This window comes from Astatotilapia calliptera, chromosome 12 (genome assembly GCF_900246225.1).
Source record: "Astatotilapia calliptera chromosome 12, fAstCal1.2, whole genome shotgun sequence".
Classification (NCBI taxonomy): Eukaryota; Metazoa; Chordata; class Actinopteri; order Cichliformes; family Cichlidae; genus Astatotilapia; species Astatotilapia calliptera.
The window spans coordinates 21,010,593-21,022,170 of record NC_039313.1 but is presented as its reverse complement, the minus strand read 5'-3'; the positions used below and the strand labels follow the sequence as shown (position 1 = coordinate 21,022,170).

The following is an 11,578-nucleotide window of genomic DNA, read 5'->3' as shown; positions in this document are numbered from 1 at the left end:
TTCAGGTGCAATGTCGTTCCTGAGACAACTCACCTTTATCATGTGTTATTTTATATAGCAACATTTTTTTAGATTAGAAATACTGTATTTAATTTCTGTATTTCAAATGCAGAGTAGCTAAAATCACATGGTGGGAAACTGGAGTTTAAAAAAAAGGCAGACTTGTACAATTATAGTAGTTTTTTCAAATTTATTGTGTTAATGTGTGGCTCAACCATAGACATTGCTACGTCTTCTAATCAGCTGTCACAGATCTTGGGCTGAAGCAGTGGGGTAACCCGAGGTGATGGGCCTCCTGCAACCTGATCAACAGAAAACAGCACAGGCACATCTGTCATGGTTTGAGGCAAACCACATGAAGTTAGAGGAGTGGACCCAAATGCAGACAATGAAGATGAATGTGGATGGTAACAGAAAACGAGCCTATATTTAGGGCTGAACAGATGTTAAAAATAAATGGCAAGGACAACTAGAAAAGAACAAACAAAACCTATACTGGCAAAGCTAACCTGAAACATAACTAGAAAAGCTGAGATGGAAGCAATGACACACAGGAGAGAACGCAGGAGTAACGCAGCTGATCCAACAAAGAGCTAAGGAGAACACACAGGGAACGAGGAAACAAACGGGGGGAGACACAGCTGAACCTAATTAAACATGCCGAGGCAAGGGGAGCCAAACTAGACACACTGACATAGCACACAAGACTATCAGAGTAAAACAGGAAATATGGCACGTACATACAGTCACACACTCAGAGGCACAAGCTTAATGTTACGACATAACTGACACCTTACAGCGGGAACATAGAGACAGGGAGACTAGACATGAGATGTGGGACCAGGACAAGCACAGAGAAAACATTGGGACAGAGACTGAACAGAGAACAGAGACTGTTAAAATAAAACAGGAAGCACACGACAGGTACAGAGACATAGACTGATACTGAACAGAGGGAACACGAAGTACAGGGACAAGAGTGACATGAGACACGACTGACTAGGGAACAAGAGAATAAACACAAGGACAGAACTAAACCTACACTAAACATGAGGGGGACAGGAACCAAAACCTAAGAACTCGAAATCACAAACCAAGAACAACTGGAGAGCAAGAAATACAAAACTTAAACCAAAACACTGGTTGTCATAAACCATGATGAAATCAAAGATCAACAATTATAATACAAAAATCAAAACACTGAGTCTTCGACCCAGGAACATGATAGCATCACTCTCTATCGGCTTTAAACTGGTAGACTGGGAAGGCTGGTTAATTTGGACTTGTTTCTTCGCTTTGAGGAGCTTTTTATTTGGACCTCAACATTCATTGCTGGCTGACTCGTGCCTCTCTCTGTGCTGGAACCTGGTCAATGTCAGCCTTCTGTTACAAAGGAATATAGCAATATAGATATAGTGTAGATGTGAATACAAATAACTTAATGGTGGCATTTGAATAGAAGACAAATAGAAGAGACTATAAGAGTACCTCCTGTGCAGCAAGATGTTGTTGATGGATAAGAACAGGCACACATCCTTGAGCCCAGGCATCGGAAGTTGGTGGCACAGGCTCAGAATCTTCTGTTTTTGATCTTTCGACTGGTCCTTCTCCCTCATCTAGGCACAAGATTTGGTGCTCTACAATCTGTGTGAGGTACCTCTTGGCCCAAGATGCAGAGAAAGTTGGTAGCTTATTGCCAAAGACAGACAATATCACAGATGTGAAATGCAATATATATTATTTATGGATAAAAGCAAGACAAAGTATTTGCTTTATAACATTAATGTTGAACTGATTGTAAAAAAAAAAAAAACAACAACAAAAAGCTGATAAGCTTCTCAGTTTTACCTGGCTCTCAGTATACACATCAAGACATCCTTTCATGACCTTCCTCAGCAGTTCATCTAAGATTTCCCCCACTGCCTCATCTGCATCCTCCTGAAGCAACATATTTGTCCACTGGGTCCGGGTCGAGTGACCTGGGATTATATCTTCCCCTTTCTGCTCTTGTGCTGCAGGTGAGATCACCTGTACAGATGACCTACGTCTGTGCTTGTCAGTTTGAACCTTGGTTGCAGAGCGTGGCATTTTTGCTCAGAGGCTGGTGTGAAATATAAATTGCAAAAAGTCAGATCATGGAAAACTAAAAAAAACTGGCATTATCACAAACCTAAATTCTATTTAATGATGAAGATCTTGGTGAGCTCACTTGGTTAAAAAAATAATCAAGAAACAGTCCTGAAACCTTTTGATTGACCTTTTGACCTTGTGATTTGGTGACACTGTAGACATTTAAAGGTTGCAATAAGGGACAGTCACACTTTTAGGGTTTTATTAAGAGGAGAGTAAATGCATGGGCATTATTTTGTGTTTTTATCCATAGAGTACAAAGCATGTTAGATAACAGCATGCCAGATAGCTATCATTTTTCAAGCTATTTATTTTCTTTGGTCAATGAAAAGGTTTATTTTATTTTTTATCTGTGTTATGGTCGTGTAAAGGTCAGTATGCTGGCAGTTGCAGACAGGGCATTCAAAAGCTCAGTTAGTGCATCAATCAGGAAGTTTGTGGCTTTAATTCCGTTAGATGATGAAAATGACGGGCCCAAAAGTCACAATTCTACGTCAACAGACACAATTTTTACGTGATCCCCACACTGGAGTTAAGAATACAAACAATGACCTGTATATTTAAAGAAAACAAAACAAAAACATTTTAATATGGTTTTGTCCCGCTGCAAATGTCATTTCTACACAGGCAGCCAACTGGCTACTGTTGCTCGTTCGGGGTGCAGAGAACTTTTTTATTTTTACTCCTGTTATTATCGTAATAATTATGAGTAGTTTGCACATAGAGTAGGTGTTTTAAAACACTCTTCACAGTTTCAAATATTAACCCTAAAATCACTGTTATCAAAACGAATGCTCCGTTATCCGGATACACGTTACAGACATACACGAAGCACACAAACAGGGGAGATGGGCACCTTGTCAGCGACACCTTTACTTTAACGTAGATAACCACACTGCAACTAAAAGCGCTAAATTTATATATCGCAACACAATCGGCGTTAGGTTTCTTTTTAATAAACAGTGTTGTCATGCCAAAACTGGAACATTTTACCTTTATCCTCAGATTCGTACTATTCACGGTTGCCCAGCAACCTAGCACGCATAGTTGACGTAGTACGTAGAGTTACGTCGTCTCTATGGCTGCAGAGGACGCATAGGTAATCCTGTTGCTAGCAAAAGCCAGAGAAGCCCTTCGTTTACATTAACTTAATTTGGAATAATCGATTGAGGCAACAGCTATGGGGGAGGGTTTTTTTTTTAAACTTTGTTTTACATATGTCCAATATATAAGGCTGTCCGGGTGTATTTATTATCTCGCTAAGATACTTAGCTTGCTGCTAATGTTAAGTGGTTAGCATTTAATTTGCTATGAATTAACGACAGCCTAGTGGTTAGGGCATGTTTTTGAAGAGATTACTTGCTATTTAATTATGGTATCTTTATTTTCTGTCTTCTTTCTTTTCTTTTTTAGTCCGCCATCAGATTAGATTACACATTGTTCGATCAACTGTGCCCTACAAAGAAGACCCAATGTATCACAAGGAAAAGAGTATCCAGATAAAAAACAGCGCATCAGCGTTGTACAACAACCTCAGCGTGCTGCGCATAGCACCGAGGCGCCTCACCCACTTCACCGTGGTCCATGCTAACATGGTCAACATGGTCAGCGCGTCCTGGGACGGCCTAAACTACACCCACCGTCAGCTGCAGTCCAAGGAGCCAAATGTTGCTACAAGCACTTCGCTTATCATGCAGGTTAGGTCACGGTGCAACTTCTTCTGCTCCCCATTTTACCTTATCATACTCACTGAGAACAGCTAAAAGACTGACTTCAGCAAAACGTCAGTATTGACTTCAGTATTTTCAGTCGTATTCTTTCTAAATGTACACGAAATGAATGCACTTGGTATACGTTGGTGAGTCCAAGGCAAAACAATCCCCCTTCAACAAATTTCATTTATTTCCAGTATATTATAAATAATTTGAAACAACCAACTTAAAAGTCCTACAAAACGAATGTTAAAGCATTACTCTAGAAATGTTGTAAGCATCCTTAATTTGGTAACAATGCCCAAGACCAAGTTGGCTGGTTATGAAGTGTTAAGACTGTTAACTGTCAACTGATGGTTTCCTGACTTTGACTATTCCTGACTATACTATTCAGATCACTTCCCCAGATTGTGGATATCTGCTCCACTCACCACTGTCTTGCTTTTTAATCCTCATGTTTTTCTCCTTCCTTAATTTTTTCACTTAGAAAAGAAACACACATATATATATATGTATATATATATATATATATATATATATATATATATATATATATATATATATGTTGTGTGTGTGTGTGTGTGTGTGTGTGTGCGTGTGTGTGCGCCCCTGTGTCTTGCTTGTTTGCGTACCATATTAAAGGCATTCTCTTGTATACCTAAGACAACTAATTTTCAGACAGCTACTTTTTCCCTCAATGTGTGAAAATGGCTTAATACTTTCTTCAGTTACATTACATTACATACATTACAATGTGTAATGCATATATAAATATTACAATTAATCACATACTCATACAGTACATTTATAGTCCTGTGATGTAGAATGCAGAGCTATAAAAGTAACACAAAAAACAATTAAGCTTAAAAATAATACATGTTTTTTTTGTAACAGGCTGCGTTTTGTGTACTCCCCTCTCGTGATCTCCTTGTGGTGACGTCTCAAAAGGGCATCCAGGTAGATGTTGTTATTTTCTCAGTTTTGATGTCAATAGCAGGACATGTATGAGGATAGTAACACAGTGGTGAGGTGTACAGCAGGACTGACAGATGGGTTCAAGGTGTGGGTGGGATCGTCACAGAGCCCTTTCTTGTTTGCAATGGTGATGGACAGGTTGACAGAGGAGATGAGGGTGCACGAGTGGGTGAAGACGTGTGTTAGAGGTGATTTGTAACAGAATAGCAAGAGTTAAAGGGAAACTTTACAAGATGGTACCGAGACCTGCTAAGATGCATGATTTGAAGACAGAGGCACTGACAAAAAGACAGGAGGCAGAGCTGGCAGCTATATAATTGAAGACGATTACATTTTTGCTGGGCATGATCAGACGGAACAGTATTAGAAATGAGTACATCAGAGGGACAGCTCAGGTCAAGCAGTTCGGAGATGAAGTTAGAGAGACAAGGCTGATATGGTTTGGGCATGTGCAGAGAGGTATAGTGGATATACGGGACAAAGGATGTTAAACATGGAGCTGCCGGTGAAGAAGGACATGCATGTCCCTACTGATAACCCTCTGCATGTAGGGAGAAAGTAAGATGGAGGCAGATGATCTGCTGTGGTGATCACCAACAGAAAAGGAGGCAGTGTTATGTCTTTTAATTTTATACTTATAGTGGCTATAATCACACATTATGAAACAGTAGTATTACATTAAGTTAAATTTAATCTGTCATAGAGTACCGCAAGCAATAAATATTGTTTTGTAGCTTTTTACTTATCTTATAAGTCTTATTTACTTATAAGTGTGTTCCTTTAGATGTATGAATCTGATGGCTCCATCATGGTGTACTGGCATGCACTGGATACTCCAGAAACACCTACAGGTAAATATGCAACATTTAGTTGTAACTATCCTACTACACATGTAGGGACTCACTAATAGAAGAACTTTTTTTACTCATTAGTGTGAAACCATAGTGTGCAGTGTGTTGCGATATAATGAGTTACAGTGAATCGCTTAATTGTTCCTGAAGAGGATTTAGATCAATTGATCCATCCCCATAACATCAACACCCGTGGGATGTCTTCATTATTTAGTGTTTTTTTTTTTAAAGATTTACACCAGTATTATGACATCACTATGGCAATAAAGACGTTTTCAGATTTTCTTATGCTTGCTGATAAATACTGTTATCTGTGACTGATGTATTCAGCTTCATAAATTTCATACTCATTACATATTTGCATGTGAGACAGAAAATTATTAACCCTGAGTTCTTTATTAGATTTGGTGCATTCACAGACCTAATTTCTGTCCCAGCACAGGCAGTGTTTGCCCGAGGGATAGCAGCAGTGTACGAGAATTATATATGTGTGGGTAAGTGCTGGGTGGAATTTTTGTCTTTTCAGTTTTTGTGTAGTCAAAAGAGCACAGGTCTACAGTCTACTTGTCTCTTTCTCATTCTATAGGAGTTTCATCTGGTGCAATTTTAGTATTTGATGTGCCCAGTAAAGGAAGTAATATTACCTTGTCTGAAGTCCTGGAGGAGCACAAAGAATCCATCACTGACATGGCCTCAGAGTGCTCTGGCAGCCAGGTAAGGCACATATGTGTGTTTTGCAATCTGTCACAGTCTTTGTTTGTACATGACAGTGTACGCCTCTTGCATGAGTCATAGATTAAATGAATAAATACCTTATGTAATAATTATAACAACTATGATCGTTCTATGAATTACAATATCCTTTTCTCTGTTCCTTTAGGAGTGCATAGCTAATCTTGTCACTGCAGATGATGGGGGAAATCTATGTGTGTGGAAGTCTGGGGAGGAGTTTCAGCTGCTCAACAAAATCCCTGGTTTTGAGTAAGTTCACTGAAGCTTTTTTCTACAGTGTTGTCTTGAGCCACACCTTTCGTCATATTGCTTTTAAGGACCCATTGGTCTTGAACAGTAGTTCTCTGGGTTTTCTGAAGTTATTTTAAAAGTTTTTGTTTGGACACTAGTTGCTTTTTCAGTCATTTTCAGTTCAGTCCTTGTACCCGACCATTTTCAGAAGGATGTTTTTTGTTTGCTAAGCCACTGAACACTGACCCATTAATTATTCAAGCATGACATTCTACCTAACCATTGTTGTGTTTAATAATAGACAACTGAGCTTAGAAGAAATTTTTAAATGGTATCTTTAGCCTCTGTTACTAGGAGCCTGTTGCAAAAAATATGTAGTGTGTTCTCATTTCTTAATTGATTTAATGAAAAATGCTTAAGATAGCACAGTTTGACAGAAATAAAATAATATTTTTCAATAAGATGCTTCTCAAAGAGCTGTTGCCAGAAAACCTGGGATATCTTGGCATGGTGTGCAGTGGATCCTTAAAAACTTTGAGGATACAGAACAAGTGGAAGAGAAAATAAGAAGTGGCACAAAAATCAATTTTACAACAGATTAATGCTATATTAAAGTCATATCATTAAGAAATAGGGGGGGGGGGGGGGGGGGGGGGGGAATCCAGCAAAGACTTGATTCAGGACTTGAAAAATGCTGTCTGTTCTGACCGAAGGTATTTTTTACACTGACTTATTTATGTGTTTTATTTCCTGACATTCTCTAATCTAATATAAAATATAGTTTCTGTTGGTTCCCTGATGGCATTGGTCCTCAATGTTTTCAGTATGAGCTGCTCATCTGTCAAGTTGTGGAAGGGCACAGCGGTGGCAGGTTACGGCACAGGCCAGATTCGACTCTACGAGGCAGTTACGGGAATTTTGCATGCTGAGATCAACGCTCATGCTCGCTGGATATACTCAGTAGACATTGCTCCTTTTTCTGGATTGGTGAGTTGTATCAAAAAGATGTATAATAATGCCTTTTTTATTTAGCTTTTTCACAGCTGAAAGTAACAGATTCATCTTTGTCAGTTTGACAATAATTAGTGAAAATTTGAAGTATATTTACATTTAAACATATTTTTAGTAGTAATATTAATAGTTTACCTCAAATCACCTGAAAGATGACCATCTCCTTCTCTACGCTAGCTTTTATCTGCTGCTGAGGACTCTCTTGTCAGAGTATGGCACATGACTATCACCCCAGAGACCAACAGTGTGGAGGTAAGTGGTCCCAAGACAGACTACAAAGCATATTTCCTGAATACATTTAAAAAAGAGGGACAGTTCATTGCAGTCTCCCCCAGTCATCCTACACACCTGGATGACTGACACAAGATGACTTATGTCTTACTCTCAAACAGAACCTGACTGTGTGTTTTTCTCATTTCCTCTTAGGTTGCGCATTTGCATAACGAGTGTGTGACAGATACACAAATCTGCGGCGCCAGGTTCTGTGATGGCGATGGCTATGCCTTTGCAGTGACAGGCTATGATCTGAGTGAGATTATCCGCTACATCCAGTCATAGGACTCTAACGTCATTATGGCTAAGTGTATTCATTGGTTTGTTTGGTATATGGAACAGTTTTTTGGAGGTATTTTGGTATTTGTTTGTACATCTGCAGGCCTGTTTCCACAAAAAGCTGGTAAACTGTGTAAAATGTATTTTTTAAAATCATTTCAGTAAGTAGTAGTTATTTGAAAAATAGCACAAAGACACAATGTCAACTGTTGAAATTATATATATTTTTTAGAAGCATATATGCTGATTTTAAATCTGGTGTAAGCAGAACATTTCAGAAATGTTGTAACAGGGCAAATAAACGATTGCAAAAGCTGTGTAAAGACGAAAGTCATATTTAAAATAAATTCCATACCCGGGACCTTCTCTGAGTTTCAACTAATTTAAGATTAACTGAGGTGAAACGTAAAGCTTATTTTGAGTCAAACCACTGCATCTGCCCAGCTAAGGAGGAAAAGAACCATCCTGTCTGTTATCAGCACAGAGTTCAAAAATCAGCATCTGTAATAGTGTCAGAGTGCTGTAGTGCACACAGCATTGCTCTTTACATTTTTTTCTTTGGGCTACTTTTTCACTTATTTTCAGTGCGATCCTTGTTGCTGACAATTTCCAGGGGAATGTTTTTTTTTTGTTAAGCTGCTTAACACTGACCTGTAAATCATTCAAGCATGAAAAAGCCCTTAACTGGTGTTGTGTCAACAGAGAACTTAGCAAACAAGCTGTTTTAAATAGTATTTTTAGCCCTGTAGCATGGTGGAGTGGTGGTTAGCACTGTTGCCTCACAGCAAGGTTGAATTCCGCCATCTGCCTCGGGCCTTTTTGTATGGAGTTTGCTCTCTGTGTCAGTTTGGGTTCTCTGCAGGTGCTGTGGCTTCCTTCCACAATCCAAAGACATGCGTCCAAATATTGACTTTCAAGCTCTTTAGAACTGTACAGACTTTGTGTTTGTCTTACATACTGTATTTGTACTTATATTTGTAGATGTTTCAGTGCATCATTTAACCTATTTCCTATTTTCTCAGCATAATATAAATAAATAATGAATAGTTAATTACATACAATGCAGTAAAGTAAGTGCTGAATTGTTGAAGAGTTCCCCTGTTGTGCAAGAGAAGGAAAATAATTTGCTTGAATACTGTGGAAAGAAAAAGGGATTCGTAACAGTGGTAAACGCCTCTCCCAGTGTTTTATAATTAGCTTTGGGTTTTTGTTTTTCAATTCAGTGTTTCGTTTAAATCATTAGTAATACAATTCATATTTTAAGTATTTAACAAATCTTTAGAACTTTTAGAAAGGTTTGGTACAATGGTTTTAAAATAGTTGTACAGGAAACTATTGTGAATGTGTTTGAAGAAGAAATTTATGTGACTGTATCTTTAAAACATTATTCTTTTCAGGCATAATGTGTAAAATAACTACACCAGTAAACACTTTATAAGGAAAGCCGTGCTTGACTTTTTATTTTGTAATTCCAAAATGCAACAGGAGATGGGGTTGTGGGCTAATATTTTTAGCAAGAGGCTGCAGGACATGTAGTTAACTAGAGAGCAGTATGGAGTTGGGTTATTTTATCTTAGTTTCTTCTGGGTTATTGACAGTCAGACTCTTCCAAAAAGGCCAAATTATGGTTGGATACTGTGTGCAGACTGCTGGACACGGGCATTTTATATTGCTAAGTATACACGCACATATTACAGATGGAGGTCAACCTTTTTATTAAAGTGGCTAATTGCTGAGATGGGTTCATTCCTATCCCATGTCTAGTCTAACATCTGTCAGATTTCTCATGTCTAGTCTAACATCTGTCAGATTTCAGAATTTTAGTTGGTCAAAGTTTTTTTTACAGTCTATTTTGCTATCAGTTTAGATGACATATGCAACGCATTTATTGCCTTTTTAATTATTATTATTATTTTTCCTCCACCAGTGCGGGACCTGAAGCTGAAGCTGTGGTAGTTTTCAGTCTAGCTGTTTGTTTGTCAGTTGGCAATATTGTGAAAAAAGCACCAGGGCAAAGTTCATGGAACCTGGAAAGCTGCAAGTTACCTGGTTAAAACCAGTTGTCCTTGTTAGAGGAGTTAACACACGTTTATATTGGATAAAAGAACGTCTCAGTGTAGTTTACTGTTTGCACGAACTTTAATGAAAACACATACAATCTGCTTCTTTATTTTACCCAATGCTGTAGATTTGCTTTGCAAATAATGCAAGAGAATCATTACAAAGTACAACAGAGATAACGTTTTCTAGGATTTTCTTTTTTATTGAAATGACCTTAACTGAAAACTAAACTTGCCATTGTCTTGTCCTATACTACTCATTTTATGACAGGTCATATGAGCCTCTTTGTTTTTTGTTTTTTTATTAAGTTCATGTCGGGCAAACAGGTATCATAATTCCACCTTATCATGACAAGATAAGAAGAATCAGGTCAGCGAGGAATCGTGTGCTATTTGTCAGGCTAGAGCTAAGCATGTATTAAATCCCAGGGTTCTAGTCTTTTCTGGTTTGCAGTCAACACTGGTCACGTAACATCAGCTGACAGGACTGTTTTGAACTCACACACGGCAACTTATGTAACTTAAATTTGGTTGGTGCCAACTTACAGCCATGTCAGTGATCTGGTTGCATCAAAATGTGAATCATATACGTGTGCGACAGTGTCATAAACACGCAGTCTTTATGGGATCAATAACTTTGGCTGTGTAATATTGTGTCATGCTCCCCAGCTGCCTGGAGTGAAGTGGATAACTAAACTGGCAGGAGAGGGATGGTGACGGACTAAACTGTCAATATGAGGTCCCAAATGACATAGATACTGAGATTACATAACTAACTGGAACAGTACACACAGAGAGATGCCAAGGTTGGTCAAAAGTGACACATGAAAGAAGCAACGAATTAACAGAAAACAAAAAGAACTGAAGGCCTGTAGGTAGAAAATGAGAATAAGACGTGAAACACGTGAAGACAAACAGCTGCAGTGATATATTCCTTGTTAACTGAGCCAATAGTGCTGCTCGGTTCTCCAGCCCTGTACACAGCCGCAGGGCCACTCATGCTGTGTACTGCCACAATACTTGTCAATAGTTGGCTTTTAGGTGTAACACACAGCTGAGCACACAATGTCGGGGAGATAAGACCTAAGCATGAACTATTCTATGATATAAATGTGGATGTATGTTAGTGCATGTGTGCCACGTAATAACACTATTGAAGCAATGTTCTCCTCATATTCCCTGGTAGACTGTCTGAAATCTTTTATTAATGAGAGTGACAAGACAAAAATAGATTTAACCAGACCCTCAATGAAAGGCCCTGATGTGTCACTTCAATAAAGTCACAGAGGAAACGCTGATGACAACACGAGTATGACTTTTCCCC

At 38.6% G+C, this 11,578-nt stretch overlaps 2 protein-coding genes across 6 annotated transcripts; one reads left to right on the top strand and one right to left on the bottom strand.

Annotated features, from left to right (window-relative positions):
• Positions 1–176: 176 nt before the first annotated feature.
• c20h2orf81 (chromosome 20 C2orf81 homolog) lies at positions 177–3,187 on the bottom strand. 4 transcript variants are annotated; one of them, XM_026188609.1, is made up of 4 exons: positions 3,124–3,187; positions 1,849–2,101; positions 1,489–1,689; positions 177–302 (listed from the first exon to the last, which is right to left on the bottom strand). In XM_026188609.1, exons 2-4 carry the CDS (start codon positions 2,086–2,088, stop codon positions 240–242), a joined length of 504 nt encoding a protein of 167 aa, XP_026044394.1. In that variant the 5' UTR covers positions 2,089–2,101; positions 3,124–3,187; the 3' UTR covers positions 177–239. The 4 variants fall into 4 exon arrangements, with proteins under 4 accessions (XP_026044394.1, XP_026044398.1, XP_026044395.1 ...); XM_026188613.1 differs by having other exon boundaries at positions 1,489–1,659; XM_026188610.1 differs by lacking the exon at positions 3,124–3,187 and adding an exon at positions 2,987–3,101.
• Positions 3,163–8,555, top strand: wdr54 (WD repeat domain 54). 2 transcript variants are annotated; one of them, XM_026188607.1, is made up of 10 exons: positions 3,163–3,229; positions 3,544–3,827; positions 4,737–4,799; positions 5,602–5,668; positions 6,106–6,162; positions 6,255–6,382; positions 6,549–6,649; positions 7,456–7,618; positions 7,820–7,894; positions 8,069–8,555. In XM_026188607.1, exons 2-10 carry the CDS (start codon positions 3,603–3,605, stop codon positions 8,198–8,200), a joined length of 1,011 nt encoding a protein of 336 aa, XP_026044392.1. In that variant the 5' UTR covers positions 3,163–3,229; positions 3,544–3,602; the 3' UTR covers positions 8,201–8,555. The 2 variants fall into 2 exon arrangements, with proteins under 2 accessions (XP_026044392.1, XP_026044393.1); XM_026188608.1 differs by lacking the exon at positions 3,163–3,229 and adding an exon at positions 3,246–3,315.
• The last annotated feature ends 3,023 nt before the right edge of the window (positions 8,556–11,578 follow it).